Source organism: Rhipicephalus microplus, chromosome 9, assembly GCF_043290135.1.
Source record: "Rhipicephalus microplus isolate Deutch F79 chromosome 9, USDA_Rmic, whole genome shotgun sequence".
Classification (NCBI taxonomy): domain Eukaryota; kingdom Metazoa; phylum Arthropoda; class Arachnida; order Ixodida; family Ixodidae; genus Rhipicephalus; species Rhipicephalus microplus.
The window spans coordinates 19,754,934-19,777,914 of NC_134708.1; the positions used below are offsets into that span (position 1 = coordinate 19,754,934).

Here is a 22,981-nt window from a genome sequence, read left to right on the forward strand (position 1 = left end):
GTACGTGCAGCAGAGGTGACATGCCAGAGCACGTGCTCTTTGCTTCTCTTCCCTGAATATTGTGTTCTCTGAAACCTCAATTTAACAAATACAATTATATTATAGTAGGCTCTCATAAAACTGAACCTGAAGGGACCAGGAAAACATGTCCTATTTAACGGGAGTTCCGTTTACTGAAAGAGATCAACAGGGTTGCAGAATACAAGCATGAAACCAATATTGTTGGAAGGATTGTTTCATTTACGCATCAGTTCTGTCCAGCAGATTTCAGTTTACTGATAGTCTAATGCATCAGTTACGAGGAAGTGAATTTATAATAGTCTTGTCGTAGATGCAGTGTTATGAATGCATGCTTACAACGGATTTTCGGATATAACGAAGTTATTTTTGTGTCATGTGCGACTTTGTTATATTGATGTTTTGGGTGCATAGTTGGCATCACACAGCAGCCACTTGACCAGCCCCACTGCTCCTCTTCTCTTGGGAAAAAAAAAAAACTGATTAAGGCACACTGCTCTATGCATACAGCAAACTTGTATTCATAAAGGTAAACACAGCACTGAATTGTGCATGCTATACCGAAAAGGCCAACAAGCCACTTTGCTTGTTGGCCTTTTGCATGTCTTTGCATGTCGCTAAGCTGTTTCATTCAAATAAACTAAGATGTTGCCATTAGCTACAGGTAACTGGGGTGGAAGAGCTTCGTTTGCTTTCGCTTGCAATTTGAGTTGGGCAACCTTCATTATACTGAACCTCAACGTGACATAGCGTTGTATTGACTTTCCGCTATGTTATGCAAATGCTAAGGCATCTGCAGGCCGTGGGCCTTATAATCTTGTTGCGGCAATGTCGAGCTATGGAAGCTTCATTGTTTTATTTGTCTTGTTAGTTCAAGATGGTGAGAGTACTATATTACTCAGGGAAGTGCCATCTCTGAAATGCCGTCTTGATTTTGATCAAACACGCTGTGTTTGTGTATACCATTTATGTGCTTATATCAAATGCACCTGAATTCTTTTGTCTGGCCCGTTGTTTAGATTTTCAATATGTTGGATATTTGATGACCCTCTTTGGGATGGAGATTTTCTTTAAATTTCTAAACGAAGCAAATCAGCGTATCACAATAATTTGGAATGGGAACTGTGTGCCGCGGAACAAGAATGGACGTTATAAACCCATTTGAACGAGAGCGATGGTATGCTGAACATTCATGAGCGAAATCTCGGCTTGTCGTCATTTCAATTGCAAAAAGTTCACCAAGTCATGTTGCCTTTGCCACTGTTTTGCAGGATGGGATGCAGTTGGAGATTGGAAGGACATCCTGTCAGGGGGTGAGAAGCAGAGGATGGGCATGGCTCGCCTTTTCTACCACAGGTGCGTTACCAGTATCTTAACAACGATTGGCCTGGAAAGGCCAGCTCCAATGAATTTTGGAACAGCGTGGAAAAAGAAAAAGGGAATACCTTGAAGAGTGCAGGTGTTGAGCATCCTTTCTGCAAGTTTTTTATCTAAAGCTTGAAGTACGAGCAGAATATTCACAAAAAGCTTGCGGGAGTTGGCACGTGTCACACCAAAGCATAGCTTCTTCTAATACTGCTGTTACTGGTTTCGGAACGTAATGTAGGGCGAAGAATGAATTGCTCATAGTTAAAATGATCTCGTAGTTCATCATGACTAACCAACTAGTTTTAAGTAGATGGAGCATATGTCTTCTGTCTATTATTATGTATTTTACGTTTCTGATGTGCACTGCCACCTAAGCTATGATTAAAGAAAGCATGGGTGTAATTCACTGTGATGCATATTAAAAGAAGAAAAAAATTTCGACACAATGTTTACTGTGCATATTTAATTCACCCGTGAAATCGGGAAATGTCATGGCAAGCAATAGCGAGACGCATTCACCGCCACCTTCAAAAATATTTTTTGGCACGCTGGAATCAGTTTTTGGATATGGAGTTTTTGGTTCCGCGCACCTCAAATATAGCCGCATAGCATATAAAGAAACCAGACAAAACAATAATGTCATCCGGACACACATTTTCGATCTCTCCAAGGGATCGCCCCACTCGCTTATAACTAATTTAGCTAACATGAAATGTTGTACACTCAAACCTCTATATAACGAACCTGGATATAAAGAAGTATGGGGTTATAATAAAGAAAATGAAGAGTACTCTCGCAGTAGATAAAAGTGTTACGAATATACTTTTACAATGAATTTTCGTGTATGACAAGCTTATATTGGGGTAAAATGCAACATCATTAAAATGAGATTTGGAAGTAGTGATAGGCACGAGTGACCACTGCCGCTACATGTGGTGACGTCAAGTGGTCTTGTTTGGTGCAGGCCCCAGTTTGCGCTGCTCGACGAATGCACAAGTGCGGTCTCCATAGATGTCGAGAGCCAGATCTACCAGGCTGCCAAGGACTACGGCATTTCTCTACTCACCATCACCCACAGGCCGTCACTATGGTGAGTTCCAGACTACCCTTTTTTTTTTTGTTTCTATGCAAGTTGCTGTCTCGAGTCAAGAATAAAGAAAACTAAACATCTCGGGGGAAAAAAAAAAAAAGGCCTGCTTTCTGCAGGCATTGGAGGGTAGATTCAAAAGGTGTGATTCAAAAGCCATCAACCATGGTGGCGGGGTTGTTTGCTACATTACCTGACAGCCTCAAGTGCTCTTTTATGTTATTCGTTGCTCCTGATTAGACCCATGCTAAATGATAGCAAAATAGAATCATACACCTGACACGCTGGCAAAACTGCATTACTTTGCAGTAAACTAAGCACCATATGTTTCTCTGAAACAAAGAGGTTGCTCTGGTGACACACAGCACTGCAATAAGGTCTTGAGGTGAATTGTGGCCTTTGCGATTAGCCGGAGTTTGTCAGATGAGTGCAGCAAAAAGAAAATGCAAAAAAAGAGGAGAGAGAGAGTGAAATGAAAGGGCTACTCATTGAATTCACAGGATAGAAAACATTTTAAAAGACAATGCTCTTAATTGCTTTTTTTTATAATACCCATTGTACAGACCACAATGCATTGCACTATTGACAAAGCAAATGACACTGTTGGAATTCAACATGGCTGCACAAGTCGCGTGACGGGGGTGTTTAAAGGGTGATGTCACTGCCTTGGCAGTGCATTTTTTTGGGTGTTTTGCACACTTGCGACCCTACAAAGGTATATGGCAACACCTGGGGAGCCTTTGTTGAAAGGCTACTTTGTTGTGTTGTGCACGCTGTGTGCACACGAAAACCCTCCTCGCGTTCAAAAATTAAATGTGGAATTGGGATTTCCCAAAAACGAAAGTAACATTGCCGCGAGGAAGGCAGTCCTTTGGGGTGAGTCGCTGAACATGAACGCTTTTGTGGAAGATGTCCCAGTAAAAAAAAAAGATGTTTCCCAGACCAATTAGAAATTTTCAGTTGGATCCCATTGGAACAACCAGGATCCCATTGGAACAACCAGAAATTCCCAATTGTGTTTTCAGACACCACTTGGAAAATTCCACTGAATCCAAAGGGTCAGTCCATAACCAACAAGACCAGTTGGTAACACAAACAATATCCAAATGGCTTGACCAATTAGGCTGGCAGATGAACCCAGTTCACTCATTGGAAACAGCATAGAATTCTAATTCTCAATTGTGTCAATGGGTCTACCGTATTTACTCGCATAATTGTCGCACCCCGCACATCGCCCAACAAAAATACGATTTCTTTTTTTTTTCCTGGAGTAATTATCGCACCCCCGAAAACTGCCATAATAATGTCGTCTGCGCGTTCCAGCCACTGATGATGACAGCGCGCGCCATCTGGCTCCATCTCTTAAGCATCAAGCATACTATTATTGCACTGAGATTTATTCCAATTTAAGCCAAGCCAAAGTGGCAAGTGAGCGCCCGTGTTTTGTATGTTGTGTCAATAATCTTGTCCCGACATTGGGCGATACTGAAGCTACGCGGCTGCTTTCAAGTTGAAAGTGATAGATCATGCACTAAACAATGGCAACAGGGCCGCCGGTTGGCTCTTCGGTGTCTACGAGTTTTCCGTTCGCTACTGGTGACGGCAGCTGAAAGCCACTAAGACAAGTTGGACCTGCCATGTGTCTAAAACGGATTGATGGTAAACTTTATTTCTTTAGAAGGAAACTGCGAATGATTCTGTTAAATAGCCATCAGCCCAATGCTGACATCATACTCTTACCTTTTGAGGGCTTCTGTTGAGCGATGAACGCTACCACTACGCTCACAAGCTTTGCGTATGGTATTCTAATTCTCGACTATTTGCTTGTAGTTTTTGTGTCTCAAATAAATCTTGCCTTGTGTTGAACCTGTGCTTTTGTTGTTGAGGTAAGTTTTAATTAGTACTTCTCAACGTTTGCTGTTAGTTGCTGCTGTGAGAATTCCAATTTGCGGCCACTTCATTTTTTTTTTTCGCTCTGTACATTTCGTGGAAAGCTTTCCCCGTGTAATTCTCGCACCCCCCCCCCCCCAACTTTTCATCGGTTTTCCGCCAAAAATAGTGTGAGGATTATGCGAGTAAATACGGTAACCAATTTAGACAATTAGAAGCATAAACGTAATTTAAATAATTTCACCAGTTATGTTAATTTTTGAGGCCAATCTCTCCCATTTAAAACACCATGTAGCTGTCATGTGTTAATCTGACTGGAGATACATCAAAATTAAAAAAACATGTTGTTGGATTGCATGAACTTAGCATTAGTGAGGGCTACCTTTGGACAAATTTGAAATGAGAACTTCCTCCACTTGTGTTCATTTTTCTAAACATAACTTTGCTCAACATGCCAGCCATTTCAGCCTAGTAAGCTGTGCCATGTCCCAAGAACAATGGGGTAGTTGTTGTGATCAACTGTGATATCAATAGACGAAATAAATGAGACACCTTGTACACCATATTAAAGTGCAAAGATAACTTGTTTTGGGAGTGGAGGTGTAATTTCAGGTGTAATTGCAGAGGTGTTTCTGTGAACTATATTCTTCCTTCGAGGCTTTACTAATTTCTGTGTGTTCAGTTGAAACCGATTTGTGTATAGGTGTTCCAATTCAAATCAATTGGTTGTATTCCCATAAGAACGATATCTGGCGCAAAGGGTCTCTAGCCCACTCCCATTTATAAATTTTACAATGACTCTCGATTAATCATTCGATCAACCTGAACCCTGGTTCATTTTTTTACTGAATAATAAATATAATATAAATGCCGTAAATATATACCATATACATCACCAAGCAGATGGTCAAATTTGGTGGTTTTTGGAATATCTGAAGACCGTAATGAAACAGAAGACGATCTTAAGCAAAAAGTCATTAGGGAAACATTTCAACAAAAACTGGGAGTTAAGTGCGAATCCGTAGGTCGAATTCACAGGCTAGGCAAAGGTCCAGTCAAAAGGCCAGTTATTTTGTTTTTCCAGGACTTTAATGAAAAAGTTGCTGTCCTCAAGAATGCAAAAAAACTAAAGGGCTCTAAAATTTACATACAGAATGACTACTCAGCACATACCCTAAAAAAACGAAAAATGCTCTGGGAAAGTGCCAAAAGTGAGAAAGCTGCTGGTAAAAAAGTTTACCTCGTACAGGATAAACTGCACGTTGACAGCGATACTTTTCTCTGGAACGCAAACTCTAATCAGCGGCAAATAATCTCCACTCATTCTGATCAACGGCGCACGCCTTCACAATCCAGTGGGGTGATTAGCATTGAAACTCTCCCGGTTGACGTCGTAGACACGTCCTCCGATAGTAACGGTAACAATCCTAACCAGTCCGCTCTGTGACAGTCATCTGAACTTGCCATCACGGTCGTTAACTTAAATGCCCACAGTCTCGTTAACAAAACGGCACAGCTTGAAGCCCTTTTGTTATGTCATAGCCCACACTTGACCGTCATTACGGAAACATGGCTTCACAGTGAAATACCTGATGACAACATAGTTCCGTCAGGTTACAAAATATTTCGAAGAGACCGGCCAACTAGAGGTGGGGGTGTTGCAGTGATTTTAAAAACCAGTATCAAAGCATCCCTTCTAGCGCAATCGCCAGATACTGAAAGCCTATGTTTAAGGGTTTCTTTCGGAAACAAAGTAACCATTGTTATCGCTGTGTACAGACCGCCTGATTCTGGGCCCGATTTTCTTGTAAATTGCGATCTCATTTGGCCTCATTCAGTAAATATAAGCTTTTCGTCCTAGGGGATTTTAATCTGCCCAACTTTGATTGGGACCGCTTGAAAACAAGACCCGATTCTTGTCACAGTGACGACATTCTTGACATTATGTTTTCACACAACCTTGTCCAAATAGTTCAGCAACCAACCCGAGTTTGTGGCAATTCATCCTCTCTACTTGACCTTGTTTTCCTGCCCAGATCTTTCGAAAAGTACCACGTGTCTGTCGAACGCGGTTTCTCAGATCACAAAATTGTTTTTGCATCCATTTCTCTTTATTACAAAAATGCAAAAAGTTGCCCAGCTTTAAAAAATGTGAAAGACTTTGCGAAAGCTAATGACACTGCTATTGCTGAGTATTTGGAAAATATTTGGCCAAATTTCACTGATCACGATGTTGAAGTCCTTTGGAATAAATTTAAAAATATGTGTTTATTCTGTTTGCGAAACTTTGTACCCGATAAAGTTAAGAAGACCGCTAAATATACGCCCTGGATATCTAGATCTATATTTCACCTTAAACGCAAAGCCAAGTGCTTGCGAAAAAAACGTACAGCGCCTCAACAACTCGCTGAAATTCGTACTACCCTTTACAATGCTATTACTCGTGCCAAAAACTTCTACTTTAACACTACTTTACCGAACTTCCTAAGAGAGGAACCACATAAATTCTGGAACTTTATTAGACAGCGCAATGAAAACATAACTGAAATTTCAGTCGACGGCTCTAAACTGACTAATCCTCGAGATATCGCAAATCACTTCAATTTGTTTTTCCATAGCGTATTTTCGCAGTCTCAGTTGAAACAGAGTAAATCAGTAACTTCATACCCTGATGTCAATATTGTTTCGCACAATGGTGTCTTAAATATGTTACTTCGATTAAAAAACAAATCGACGCCAGGGCCCGATTGCATTCCGAACGCATTTCTCCGTCGTTATGCTGACACTTCGACGAAATTCCTTGTACTTATTTTTGAATTTTCTCTTCATGCGGCCACGCTACCTTCTGATTTTAAAATAGCTCGTATCGTACCTATTCCCAAAAAAGGCGACCCACTCTTAATTCCCAGCTACAGACCCATATCTATGTTATCATCCGCCTGTAAGTTACTTGAACACCTTGTTGCTACGTTCATTACACAATTTTTAGATACCCATCAAATTCTTTCTCCATTTCAACACGGGTTTCGCAAGGGATTCTCGACCGTCACTCAACTACTAACAGTTGTTCACCACGCTTCTTCAGTTCTTGATAAGGGGGGACAGGTTGACCTCATACTCTTAGATTTTAGTAAGGCCTTCGATCGCGTATCGGACGACAAATTAATCGATAAATTAGTTCAAATCGTGCTTCCAGCATTCATCGTCTCTTGGCTATTTGCCTATTTAACTAATTGTAGACAGTACGTCGACAATGATGGAAGCACTTCTGACGCTCTCCCTGTTACGTCTGGCGTACCGCAGGGAAGTGTGCTAGGCCCTTTACTTTTCCTTATTTTTTGTAATGACATTGTTAACGTTATAAACAGTCCGGTCCAAATACGTCTTTTTGCAGATGACTGTATACTTTTTAATGAAATTAATAGCATCGAGGACCAACTTGCGTTAAACTCGGCGTTAGAAAACGTTGCTTCTTGGAGTAAAACTACTAACATGCAATTAAACCATGACAAAACAGTTTACCTCCGAATGACTAGAAAGAAACACCCCCTTGAATTCTCTTATTGTACTTGTGACCAACCGCTTAAGCAAGTAGCTGAACACAAATATCTTGGCGTAACATTAACCAGTACCTTAAGTTGGAACTCTCACATTACTAACATATGCGCTGCCGCTTTGCGTAAACTTTGTTTATTACGACACAAACTCAAAACCGCTCCCTCTGAGGTTAAATACTTAGCATATACTTCTATAATTAGACCGAAACTTGAATATGCCTGCGTTATTTGGGATCCTCACACTAAAACCAATATCGACTGCCTCGAAAGAATTCAAAGAAGGGCAGTCCGCTTTATTTATGGTATGTACGGTCTAACAGACTCCGTTTCTGCCCTGATGGAAAGACATGGTATCCCAACATTAGAATCACGACGTAAATCAATTAGGCTAAAATTACTGTACCAATTAGTTAACCGAAAGCTCTTATTTGATCACAGCCCCTACATTAGTCGCCTGGAAACACGGCGCGGTCGTCATTCACACTCCCTTGCCTTAACTCCGTATTTCTCCAAAACTAATCTCTTCAAATTTTCGTTTTTCCCGCGCACAATCTGTGAGTGGAACAATTTACCGTTTGCCGTCCTGCTGTCGACAGATTCTATTGACGCACATGTTTTTCTGAGGATGTAAAAATGTTTTGCAGTTTTTTTTTATCCACTGATCCTTTTTGTTGATTTGGTTACTTTTAGTGCCATGTTGTTTCCCTTTGCGATTCACACAAATGCGATTCTCGCAATCCCACTTAATTCATTGCTGTTATGATAAGCTTGGTTGCATTATTGTTGTATGTGTGTGATGATTGTATTATTGTATGCTGTGTGATGCTTGGCTTGATTGCCTTACTGCCTGTACCATTCCTGCTTGGGCTCCATGCCTGCAGTATCTTGTAAATAAATAAATAAATAAAATAATTGGACCTATAACAATCTGTAATTGGTCCCATGTATACCTATATCAAATGGAATGCCTAATACCGCATAGAATTGTGTAATGATATGTTCAAACATTTGGATTGGAAGAGCAATCTTTAAATATGTACTGACTCCAACTGTAATTGCACAATCATTTGTATTATTCAGAATTCGAATAGGGTGGCCGAATGGAAAATTCGCACCATTTGCGACCATTAGAAACTATTAATTCCAATTGGTTTATCCCATGGAAGTTCAAGGCTCCAATTGGTTTTAGGTCATCCAATTGGGAGCAAATCGGTTTTGATCAGTTGAACCAAGTGACTTTTTTTAGTGTGTTGGAGAATCAATTGGAGCAGGGCCTATGAGCTAGCATTTCAATTGGACATTTCGGAGCATCCAATTCAAATCCATTGGATAATGGGCCATGCCAACTCAGACCAACTGGAATTCCCAATTGGTGCAACTGGATTTTTTTCTTTACTGGGGTATCTTTACGTAAAGGACTTTACTGTGCCCGTGTGTCAGGGGTTTCAGTCAAGATGTGATTGTAGTGAAAAGAGGAGATACAAAATGTCGATCTATATCTACCCATCTTCTACATTGGTTTATCTGCTTGCAAACACGCTTGTGGTACATGGTTTTGCTCCCAATGCAGGAAGTTCCATTCACACCTGCTGCAGTTTGACGGCGAGGGTGGCTGGAGGCTAGAGCTGCTTGACACATCGACCCGCCTCTCTCTCCGCGACGAGAAAGAGAACCTGGAGGCGCAGTTGGCGGGCGTTCCGCAGATGGAGAGCCGTCTTCGAGAGCTCTGCTCTGTGCTTGGCGAGGAGTCGCTCATCCTCGAAAACACGTCGGCTGCCAAGCGACCGCCCTCAGAATTCGCCACCGAGAATCTCTCGGACTAGCACCATGACGCCCATGACGCAAGCGTCTGTTCAAAAGCCTTCGAGATGTTCGACTAAGAACACCAGAAGGAGATCGCGGGCGATCGACAACAACAGCAAGAGAAACAGTCGAATAGAAAACACTGACTACTAATGTAGTTGTGTTCACCACCACCAACAACAACAACAAGAACAGAAGAACAGTTGTATAGAAACACTGACTTCCTAGGTAGTTGTCAGTTCAGCTTTAGCACTGTTGAAACGCGTTTTGCTCACGACATTTCGCATCACGTCCAAATGCCTCGGGTAGAAGATTTTCATACTGAGATTAGATTTTGTACTGAAGACACCAACCTAGTTTATATAGGTTGCCAGTCAACCTAGTTATGCAGGTAGAAAGAAGAGCCAGTCAATTCCTCACAAGAATCATGTGCTGTGACATTCTCATTTTCGTTTGAGTGAAATAACAAAGTCAACCGCAACACCCGACTTGCTCAGAGAAGATGGGACAGCTGTAAAAACTCGTTACTGAGCCATTGACGTAGTTGTGCAGATTGACAAAAGCCTACCCCAAAACTTGTGTGTCCGTGCATGTGTGCATCAAAGAAGAGGCCTGCAGCATAGACATACAGAACTGCACACACACTGGCAAAGTGTCGGCAGTACATCTCAAATCGAGACATGTCATTTTATGATTTGACAGTGTTGATATTGACTGTTCCGAGACATTTGTGTGGTTCTGGGTAGGTTTTGGCCGTCATTGAAGGGTTAAGATTGCATTGAGAAGACAGGGCTTTGTATTTTGGAATGCGAAACGGTGCACTCTTCGACAATGCATAGTTGGCTTTGCACTCAGGAGCGTTTGAAAACAGACTCGTAGGATAGTATAGTTGGCCCTGGTGTCAGATTTCTTCCGGCCCGACAGATTGTAGACGCTGTATTCTTTTTTTACGTATAACCCGCACCAAAAAAACTTTTTGCATTCGAAGCTAAAGTCTAGACAAAAAGTGCTACTTCCGATGTAAAGGGTTGGCTTCAAGGCAGTGCTTTTGCACCCATGCAAGGAAACCAGCTTTGCGGCAATACATGGGGATCGTTCTTAAAAATTTTTCTGCGAGTCATTGTCGAGGCTGCACGTTACACGTTATAAAATACCTAACTTAAGGCACCATACTTATTGGCTGACGAGGTGTGCATCGGCTGACCTTAACTCTGTCCAGTTTGCCATGCAAACAGAACAGTTTTACTTAATTCTGGTGGGAAAAAAGCATGTTATACCAAGCTTTGGAGCCCATAGCTCAACATTAATTTGGAGGTCTAGGATGACTGCTCAGCCGTTTGTTTAGCACCGACCCAAGGTGTGGTGGAACTGTGGGGTATTGTCCTTGCGTGCTTGTGCGGAGTTTTGTCAGACTGTGAGAGTTTGGTGCGTCGATTGGGTTGCGATTTCACTCGCCGGGGCCCCTGTCGAACCAAAGCAAAACTGCGCGAGATGAGCTGCATCGAGTCATGTGCCTGTCGGCTGGGGGTGCGCAAGGGGGCGACGTACTTGTAACCTCTGTTTTTCTCGTGGTCACAATTACACGTTGAGTAACTTGTTTCCTAGACGTGACACCGAGGGAGTTTCACACTTCACCCATTGCTGTTGTTGGCAAGAATAAAAGTACGAAGTTGTGTGTTGGTCCACTTATTAATTAATTTTAATTCCTGCTGACAAGGGAACCTGGTCTAATTGCAATGGGACATTTCCAAACTAGGGACGTCATTGGAGCTGCATTTCAATTAGAAGATTCGACCTTTTTAAGTGTAGCAAGCACTTCTCTAAGCGACTTTTCTTTGTACTCCTCGCTTACCATTCTCTTCCATTTCATGCAGGCTTGTTTCCTCCTCCCCTCTTTGGAGGGTTGGGAGAGTTGGCTAGTCGTACGTTAATTACTGTTACAGCACAGTTGCTACTGAGGCGAAGGCAGTACCTTTCATCGAAACTTTGGCTCCAGTGACAGTCCTTCTGATAACTTCTCATTCTTTCAAGCCTTTTTTTTTTTGTAAACCTCTGTCCAGCCTGCTCTGAGTTTGGTCTCTTTTAACGTGGCTTCGGCTCTGATGGGATCTTAATCACATCCCCAGTGATATGATAGTCTTTCCTGTGTCTGTTTGGGTGAGACTTCGTTGTGCATGCCCGACATGACAGTACTAAGTTGCCACGATGGTGATGTGCGGAGTGTTTGGTTCATCATTTTTACTGATGAAGTGTTATACTTAGTTCTGCTAATACGTACTTGCACTTGCTGTATTTACAGCATCGAAATCCTCTTTTAAACTGATGGCTTAGTTTTTTTCTGTATTATTGCTATAGTGAAACTTGTGTTGCAGCGACTTTCCTCGCGGCTAGCAAAGGCGGAAGTTGCTTGTCCAAAGCGCGGTGACAGTTTCTCGCATCTGATCTTCGTTAAAAACAAGTTGCCGCACTCCAGCTTGCACAAATGCGTTCATTTTATTAAATCTGCATTACCAAGAGCTCCGCTCAGTGCGGGCTTGCTCTGATGATCTCTTCATCAAAAAAAATTGGTTATCACTAGTGCTTTTCTTTTCTACTCGGTAATGTAAAACACATAGCTCCACTGAACCCTGAAGGCTGTCGTCGAAAAGGATACAGTCCTAAAGAGCATTCCTTGTTAGCAAAGTGTGTGTGTGTTTTTTGTTTTTCAGCCCGAATGCAGCTTGTTTACTCAGGAAAAGTACCATCAACAAAGGCTTGGTGGGGAATAAATGGTTAACAGAGGAAACGACGTTTTGATGTGATTATTTTATTGGGTGACGGATTCTTAAGTGCATTCTATCATGGATACATTCTGCCCATGTTGGAAAGTCCACACTGCTTTTCACATAAATAGGGCAGCAATTGGACCTCCATTTGATGGTGTGCATTGTCCCTAGTGACCGTGAATTGTCTCTAGGGTTGGTAAGGACCCATAACTTCTGATTATATTTTGAAATTGCACAAGGAATGGAAGAGAGAGACGTGGAATGGGAGGCTGCGTTCGTAAGGCTCCTGCGGACGCGCAACTAAATCTGTGTTTTTAGAGTTTTTTCATCACGTGTTCATGGAGTGTTGCTCGCATCGGTTCGAGAAGTCATCAGGATCCCACCGATACCATATTTGCCCACAGCGAGTGATTTTTTGTCGAGTTAGGAACAATTTCTTTTTCTCTGGAGCGGTGCGCTCTTTAACCCTAACGAGTGACCTGGGAGACCGCGCTTTTGCTGGGCTTATTCTCGCCTGCGGCCGGCCCTTCGGAGGCCCAGTGCGCTGAATTATTTGCTCACGGTGGAGTATGAAGTGCACGGAGAGGATATTTCAGAAGAACAGTTTACTCAAGATAAAGGTTGGCAGTCTGCTGGGGCCAGAAGAGCTAGCGCCAAAACATGCACTGCTGACTCTAACACGCCATCGTCGCAGCTGGGCGCATGCCGTGGCAAATCTTCAAGATGATATCAAGATTGCGATCCGGCTTGAGGTGAAATCAATACCTCGAAAATTGGCGCAGCTACGGTGGCAGACGCAATACTAGTTGCCGCTGGCATAAGCCAGGAAGATTTGTGCCAGGATACTCTGTCTGAACTTGCAGCAAAATATTATGGTTGCCAGTATTCCCAAGCGCGATAATGCAGGCCGATACGTTTGGATGACGCAAATGCTCATTTCGGGCAAGGTGCACAAGCATAGTGCCTATGAGACTGCCCCACACTCCACTTGCAAAGGGGTGATTCGCAACGTCCCACTTCAAGATGGCCCTGACATCATCGATGCCAAGATTGTCAACACAAATAATCCACTCGCCTTAGCAGCCAAGAGAATAGCCCAAACTGGCACGGTCATCATCGCCTTCGACGGGTATCGTGTACCGAACTTTGTCAGGTATGTACCGGTGCTGATGCAGTGCTCACTCTACCGCAAGCAAATCGATGTGTGTTATGCGTGCGGCCGTCTTGGTCATCGCCCTGACGTGTGCCCCACTCCCGGTGACACGATTTGCCGAGACTGTGGTGCACAAGCCTCGACAACCAACATGTGTGTACTCCCAAGTGCAAACTCTGTGGTGGCCAGCATCTCACGGCTAGCAAAGAAAGTGCTCAAAGGTTCAAGATCCCGTACATTGTGCGTTGTCGTCGCAGTGAGCATGCCAGAATGGCTGGTGCTGTGTCACCGTCCCCGCAACGTCACCTCGACACTGCGAACGAGTTCCAGTCTTTGTCACCCGCCACGGGTGCTCAGCGCAGAGGACGCCCCCGCTCCAGAGGATGTTCCAGCTCGCGCTCCGGGTCGACAGAACGGGTCTGGAGAAGTTCCACTTTTCAGCCTCGCTCCACCTCAAGGCCGGGGCACGTTTTTTCGGGGCTGACCAGGTCCCGCTCCCGCACGCCCACCACCTCTAACAGGAAGAAGCCGACGCTCTTCTGGGCCGACAAGGCCCGAGAAAGATGTGAGTCTCCTAGAGGCGATGAATAGAATCGCAGTTCTCCCCACGTGAGTGAGCTCGACAAGCTAACGAGCAACTGAGGAAAGAAAACGCACAGCTTAAGCAAGAAATGAGCAGGCTAGCTACGGAAATGGCGGAGATCAGAAAGCTCGGGTCCTTGCCCGCTTCGGCACAGCCCGCCTCAGTCCCGGTCGCCGTGGATACGTCTGAGGCACTTTACAGGTCTAGCGGCTGAGAACACACAAGAAGAAGAGGCGGTAAACTTACTGTCGGAACTCAAGGATTTTTTTGTCAACATGCAGGCTACCTTAGCGAAAATTCAAGAAGCCGTGGCACACCTCAAGATGGGATTAGGGGCACTGAGTGAACGCAATAGCAAGCTATAAGAGGTTGATGCCAGGAGTGACCCGGTTCGACTCCTTTGCAGGTCCCAGCACAACGCAATGTACTAGCGCCACCGACTGAGGGCGCGATCCTCGAGGCCGCTATAGCTGCTCAATCATCCTCTCAGCCTAAACATGGATAGTGTGGACGAAAACTTCAAAATCTGGCAATTGAACTTTGGCGGGTTTACACACAAAAAGCCCATTCTACAGCAATATTTAAGAACTCTCGATGTTAAGCCCCAAATCATCGCTGTTCAGGAAGTTGCATATGGCATCCCCATCATACTCCAGGGTTACCTAGTAGCGTCATCACATTCAGGAGGTAGGGGAGTTACCACACTTATCAGCAAAAGGTACAATTACCTATCGCGTGACCTCGGTGCAGTTGCTGATGGCATTGAGTACGTAATGACTGAAAATTTAATGAACTCGCCCAAAAAAGGTCTTCGAAGAAACAGCCTTTTTATTCTCAACGAATACTGCAGTCCCAGTTATCGCAGGGTGAAGGCAAACTCTTTCTCAAAAGGGCTGTGAGCATGGCCAGTGGTTACCCCCTTGTCGCGTCCCAAGGGATGCGAGATATGGCAGACTGCAGCAGAAGCTGACTTGACGCTTATTAATGACAAGGATTTCCCCACTAGGAGAGGTAACTCTACATGCCGGGATACCACCCCGAACATTACTTTTGTAAAGAATATAGGTGGGGTCAAGTGGGTCGACACGGCTGTAGACCTCGGAAGTGACCACTATGTCATCGAGGTATCCTTCGTGATTGCCCTCTTTAGGATGAAAAATTTAAGGTGGTTGACTTGGACGTTTTCCGCAAAGTCAGAGCTGAGAGAAGACTGATGGCCGGGACAGATCTTGATGGATGGTACAAAGGAATCGGAGATGACGCCACGGCAGCAACCAAAGAGATCGTCATTGACGTTAAAAACGTGGACAGCAGGTTGGCCCACCTACTAGAAGCCAAGAAAGCCCTACTCACGAGGTGGAAGGGGCAGAAGCATAACAGGAGGCTTCGCAAGAAGGTTTCCGAGGTTATCAGGGCGATCGAGGAACACTGTAAAACCCTGTGTAAACAACAATGGCATGAGCTATGCGAGATCATTGAGGGTTAGCTCAGATCTGGGAAGAACTGGGGTCTTCTCAAACACCTTCTCGATCAGAGCGGCACCAGGTCCAACCAGAGGCGATCCCTCGCGCGAAACATCCATCTTGCTACTGACTCTACCCCGGACAAATTGGTTGTCAACAAGCTTATTGACAAGTATCTGCGAGTCGCGGATAGCTCTGCATTCACCCAGTTTCCGGACTACGCGGGGTGTGACGTGCCGGAGTTGGACCAGGACTATACTGTGGCCGAGATCCGACAGGCTCTCTTTTCCCTAAATGCCAAATCTGCCCCTGGCCCTGATGGCATAACTAATAAGATGCTCAAAACCCTTGATGATGACTCCATCGAATTCCTTACAGAAAACATTAATGAGGTGTGGCGCCGTGGGGAAGTCCCCGCACAGTGTAAGACGGCCCACACGGTTCTAAACCCTAAAACTGGTAAAGCAACAGAAATAGACAATCTAAGACTGATTTCTTTAACTTCCTGTGTCGGTAAGGTCGCTGAGCATGCCTTTATAAAATGACTCCAAGTGCACCTCGAGACCAATGACATGTACACCCACAATATGATTGGTTTCAGAGCTGGCCTCTCGACACAGGATGCCATGAAGCTGATAAAGCATCAGATCATGTCTCCTACCGGTCCACATGTCAAACCCCACATATCATGTTTGATTCTCCACTACAACTTTGGCTCAGCTGGGCTCACCTTAGCTTATGTTGGCTTAGCATTGCTGAGAAAAGCTAGGCTAGACTTAATTAGGCTAATCTAACTTGAGCGGAGATGCAAGTAAAAAAATTCAAGGTTTCACCAAAATTACATATCTTTTATTTGCTTTCACAAGTTTCCTTTCACGGAAGATTGCGATTAAACTCAAAGTACATTAAAATCACTCTTTTAGGAGCATAGGGTGGCTACTAAAACTAAAACTCACAGGCTAGAGTCCGCTAGAAATGGGCCTTTTCTGGGTAGGCAGTCTGCACATGTGCACCGACCACTGTGGAGGCATGCACCATGATTTTTCGTGGCCAAAACGTTATGACACGTGCGGACCAAGCGTCACTTGGTGCCACAAACATGCAATTGTTTGCCCCATTCAGAGGCGAGAAAGCAGGCCTCCAAGAAGGCCTACCAGCATTCGGAGGACAATCTCAGAGTTCAAGAGCCACTAGTGTTGATATCGGCGATCTCCACTTGGGGTGCTGTTCGGACTAGGAAAAGGCCCGTTATCCTCTAGCTGCTTGCCTTTGCATTTCACACAAGCAGTTCACCTAAGTCACATGCTCGAAATGACCACGATTCCCAAGCTCTCATGATCTCCGACGCACAGATGCGCTGCCAACTATACCCTTAAAATGTGTTTTTCGCAAGATTCATTTTGGGGAACGTCTTGAGTTAGGACACCACGGTTTTGGTACTTCTGATCACTAGATCAAGATAAAATTTTGTCCACATATTTCTTATCATGTGAAGAGTGCAAGTATCTCTTTCTAAACTTGATGTCTTCTATATATCTATTACAAAAATAGTGTAGGCAGTTAGTATGAGCTGAGCATTCTAAGACTACTCACATTACAATCTTTCTTGTCCATTAAAATGTCCTATACGCACAATATTATCTACATTCTAAAGTTAAAGCAAAGAAATAACTGCTGCTCGGAAAAAAAAAGTGTTTTTATTCTGTAGCCTAGAGCAATGATATATATATATATATATATATATATATATATATATATATATATATATATATATATATATATATATATATATATATATATATATATATATATATATATATATATATATATATATATATATATATATATATATATATATATATATATATATATATATCACTGTCCAATATTCAAATATTTCACTGTCCTAGGCTGCAGAATAAAAACTTTTTCTTTAGTAGCATCTCGCTCTAAACCTACTTAAGATTGCCTAATTAGAAGAACTTAAGCTTATCTTGGCCTAATTAGGATTGGCTATGCTTACTAGGCTAAACGAGGCAAAGGCAAGCTGGGGCAATTTTCTTCTTTTCATGCCACACTACAAACCGAAAAGCTTAAAAAGCTCTGCTGTTAAAAACATGCCAATTGTGTAAACCGAGGTTGGGTCGCATACAGCAGCAACTAGAGCCTTAGAAATATTTTGCAACTTCAGCTTAAGATACAGCAGTTAACTACAGTATTCAGGAAGGCCCCTTGTCCACAGATTTTAAATGAAATTGGTGTATATCAAACAATACTCACGAGTCAATATTACCATGAGTGTAATGATAACGTAAACTGACTATTCTGGCTAGGCTATTGAAAGGCGCTCTTTGGCCATCAATTGGTCCTTGTGCCATTAAATACCACTTATCATCAACTGACTATTCTGGGGCTTTAGAAGTCTCTGAAAACCTTGGGCCGCATGCATATTTGACTGAATAATTAAAACAGGCAACATTATCTTTCTCTGTTGAGTTTTGCTCCTTAGTGGTTTTTTCATAGGTGCTGTCATTTTGGATAAGCATTCAGTAATTTAATACACATCATTCGATTCAAGAACCAAGTCGAGTAAAATGGTCTTTGACTTATTTGAAATGTTCGAATATTTACACACACTTAAGATTTAGACTTCCATAACTGCACCACAAGCACGGCTCGAGCTGTTGCCTGTTGACATGCTTTTGATTGGTCGCAACAATATCGAGAGTTTAAAAACTTCTGTGTGTAGCAGGAACGAACTTTCTCTCGGTGATCTGCAATACTAGCATACAAGCAGCCCGTCTTAGCTGTAGTGGAGTGAGGAATGGACACAAGCAATGTATTTACCCCCCATGATCAAAAACAGTGTTTTAGCACAGGCCATATTGTGTAATGTTTCAGCAGACCACAGTAGCGTCAGTTACTTGGAAGGAGGCATTCATGAAGAAAGACACGCTGAGTCATTGTCATGCAAGTTGGCCAGATGACACCATAAAAATAGAGTGCGTTATCTGATCACAGGAAGGCGCACCAGGTCAGTACATAGCGTCTTTCTTGTGGCATATAGTGCACTTTAGGGCTGACGTAGTGTTCTTGGTTTTCATTGCCCGTAAGTATTCTCAAAAAACGCGAACCGTGCAAAAGTACACAACGAACAAGCAAAGGCACTGCCTCCAACACTTTTATTCTTGAAATCTTGTTGCCACTTTACTGACAACCAACCCCAACAAAATGTAAATAAATAATTGCACAGACCTGGAAAAAAAAATCTTGCACAGGTTTTATTAGCGCATATATGCTTGTAATTCATACCGGCATACCTAGAAAATCGGGTCCTTTTTTTTACTATTGAGCTGAAGGCAAGCTTACCTGCATGATGACAGGCTCTGCATTCAATGCCACCTTTGGTGACCATGAAATTATAACTCAGCTGCCAGAGTGTGCTTGCAAGTAAACATTACCTAGCAATGCCAAGTAAAATACAGCATCTTTCTTTGCAGTAGTACTCCAAATTTACCACAAGGTTTGGTAATCGACGAACTGTATAAAAAACAGTTTTTGTTATTCGGTAATAAAAAGCCTCGAGATTTCGTTATAGGATAGTGGCAAAGATCAGCCCATTTGGAGAGGATAGTGTATCATGATAAATTTTTTTGTTTGCTGTTTCACAATACAACTTGCATTACAACAGCGGATCTTTGTACAAACTCAACTGCACAGTATTCTTGATCATTTTGGCTAGTTTTATGAGTCTGTGCACCACAAACTTCGGTGGTTTGACCAACCAAACATCTCAGTTTACCGACAGTAGCTAAAATTAACAATCTACTTATTGTACTCTTAAAGAATACCCTCCCTGTATGCGTTATGCAGCATGCAACGATAGACAACCAAGGTCTGTACAGCAAGAGGATCACTTTTGGAGATATCGGCAAAGTATTGCTTTCAATGCATGCTGATTGGCTGGTTGAGGAAGGACGAGCAAGTAGTCTTCTCAGTCAGTGAACTCCCAAGATTCCACAACTCGCAAAGTGACTGTGACTGACAGTGGTCTTGGAACATGACCACAGCACTGATACTTTAGGTACGTGCTATAATGCATGGCCTTGTGGGTGCAGAAAACGGTTCTTAAGAAAACAACACAGGCATTGGCAAATCTACAGAGCTGTGTGGTGTAAGAAGTATAGGGATTTATTAGAGTACCAAGTTACTCAGTCAACCAAGTAAAAAGACTAGATGAGATACAATGACACATATATAAGTTTAAACTGAAACAAAGCAAACAAGTCACACATGAATGAAATAACATGAACACCATATGCGCATTAACTACGAGATGCGAGAACCTAGAGAATGACAGTTGAACTAGTTGGTACAGATTCATGAAAGTAGTTGGCATGCAAGACACAAAAGAGGTCGGGATAACACTTTAGTATTGTTCTATTCTCTCGTGTCCATGCTTGCACGCCAACTGCTTTTACAATGCAAGCAAAAGGACAAGGTTCATGATGCAAAATGAGCTAGGGAACAAACAATGAGCTAGGAGAAATACTGCAAGGCAGTGCTCACCACAAAGGGAAAAAAAATGAAATGTGTTGTAGCATAGTTCAACTGATATAGAAGTTGTGGAGACTAGTTTATACAACCGTACTTTATGGAAGGCTACTCTGTATCACATTGCTCACTGAAGTTTCTAAGAGTTAAATGCATCAGCATTGCCACAGCTGCACGCGAGGCTTAGGTAGTTGCATATACTACACAACCGTACAAGTTCACGACTAATCTTAAAGCGTATACGATGAAATCTCACAGCGAGGATGCAGCATATGGTTAAAAGAGTAATTTACTTTTTTTGCATTGACTGAATATGTGAACCCCATATGCCCAAGGGAATTAAGAGCAAGTCAGAACTCCATAAATAATGTAGCGATAGTTTACTGCAAGAAATGGGAAGCTGGTTTGTCGTCCTGTTAGCCAGGATGTAGCACATGCTTGAAGGTGTGGACTTTATTTTTGTATGAGCTCAAGCTTTGAACCCTGTGAACCCAAGGGAACATGCCAAGAGCAAATCGGAGCTTGATAAATAATGTAGCGATAGTTAGTTGCTAAAGTCTAGATGATAGTCTGTCGTGCGAGATAGGAAGAGAGCAGGATCAAGAGACTTTGTTAACACTGGTCTGCTCAGATCATTAAGATTGCTGCCTGTGCTGTCAACACAAGCATAATGCCCTACGTTTTGCACGGCGCTGCCATACTCAAAACTTGCTACAAGACATTGGTAGATTCCGTGTCACGACGTCACAGTAAGTCAGCGACTCTGGGTGTAGCATTGCGAGAAAACATTACAAAATGTGTATTCCCAATGTTTACATTGGTAAAGTGTCTTTTTACAAACAAAAAACAAACAAGAGAGTTTCTCAACATTACGAACACGTGCCAATAATCCTAGTGTGCTGCACTCTGGATAACTTCATGATTTTCACATTCACAAGCGTACGCATGCATATAGTGCACAAAAGAAAAAGAATCATTAGACAGCTATCACAAGAATTCATCCTTCAAATATATCATCAATAACAATTTCTATTTAAATTTGATGTATTAGTTAATTCTAGCTTAAATTAGCAGTATACAGAAGAAAGTGCACAAATTCGGCTGCTACTCGGCCAATCCCTTGCATTGGGTATGAGCCATCAGAGAAGGAGAAGATCAAGAATGGAGATAGAAGAGGAGGTTAAAGAAGACATGCACGGTTGTGATGTCCACTTTTTTGCAGCACTGAAGCCTCAAGTATTTCACAATGTGTAGCAGAATTACACTTTACGCATCAAGTAGCAAGATGGGAAGGCCACTCTCTCATCATGGGCTCCTGTTCTGTATGATTACAACTTCGTTCTGGTGTGATGAAATTGAGCACATTTGAGGTTGCACGTATTTGATCTTCGTTCAGTTTCTTCCAGTGCAATTAGGCCCTTTTCATAATTTAAGCATGCTTACTCTAATAATGGTAGCTAGCATATTACGAAGTTGTATTTGCAAATACTGGGGCTTGTTTTTAAATGCAAGGCGTTTCTTCAGAAACATGAGTCACGTTGAATGCTTTCATTTATTTTTTTTTCACCTGCGTCTGGGCACTTTGGAGGCAGTCTCGTTAATTAGGTATGCATCAAAATTGGCATACGAGTATGCATGTACAATGAACATGATTCACAGGTCGCAACATGAATGTGACATGCCTGCCATGTAAAGTTGCGCTCCATACGAGTTTCAACGCTGAAAGCAGAGCTAACACTGCACAATGGTGCCTCCATACTAAACGATTGGTGACATAAGCACCATTTTGACTGCAGCATGTGCAAAACCTATCTTATATTAGCTCGTGTCAGTGTAGGCAAGAAGTTCCTTCAAGCATGGCCACCATGTTGCAACTTGCACCGAGCACCACTGTACGTATCATGAAACTTTCTCCTAGTCACATGTGACACATGACCATGTAGTACGTAGGCATGTCTATCATATGAACCACAGGTGGCTTACAGTCTATACCAACCCAGGTACTGTAAGAATACATAATGGAAATGCCACAATTTTTGTGAGATAAATAAAAAAAAAGACAAAGACCTTGTGCTACAATAATAACTACAACCATAACAAGCAGTGAAAATCTAGTTGAAATGACCCTAGATAACAATCACATGGCACATATCATGAACAAATGTATTGATTAATGACTGCCTATCAATTGTGGCAATGTCCTATGAGAAGAGTGGTTTTGGTATTGCCTAGCCCTCTTACCACAATGTAATAAACCTCACATATATACTCCTACTGCACAGCGAGATCTAGTCTAGCAATGTTCATCCTTGCATAGACACTCCAACAATCCCTCCTAACAGGCACTTTGTTTTGATGAGAATGATGCCTGTCATGTAATGTGAGCTTGGTGTTACATTGGACCCTTTATGCACCAGTGCAGATGTGCTTGCTAGTTCTACACTGTGCACACTACTCGAATTAAGCAGATGTCAATCTATCTCTTAAGACTAGGCTCAAAGCCAGAAAATGCAGCTTGACCGGCTTTGTACAATTCACACAATGAGTGAGATCTTCTGGAATTTTCATTTTGATAGAGTAAGTCCACATTTACAACACAAAAGCACAAGTGAACTACTCGGAGTATGCAGTTTGCAGAAATGACCACGCCATCTATAGCTGGGTAAAATGTTTTGCTAATATGAAAAAGGGCACAATCGCTGGCCTACAACCAGTATCGAAACTGAACAAAGACCAAACG

At 42.6% G+C, this 22,981-nt stretch overlaps 1 protein-coding gene across 1 annotated transcript in view; it reads left to right on the forward strand.

Annotated features, from left to right (window-relative positions):
* The window catches only part of Abcd1 (ATP binding cassette subfamily D), a 107,519-nt gene extending 95,011 nt beyond the window's left edge, over positions 1 to 12,508 (forward strand). Inside the window, exons 8-10 of the mRNA XM_037415587.2 lie at positions 1,290 to 1,374; positions 2,351 to 2,476; positions 9,491 to 12,508. Of these exons, the coding sequence (XP_037271484.2) occupies positions 1,290 to 1,374; positions 2,351 to 2,476; positions 9,491 to 9,743 (464 nt within the window). The 3' untranslated portion in view covers positions 9,744 to 12,508. The remainder of the gene's footprint in view (positions 1 to 1,289; positions 1,375 to 2,350; positions 2,477 to 9,490) is intronic.
* The last annotated feature ends 10,473 nt before the right edge of the window (positions 12,509 to 22,981 follow it).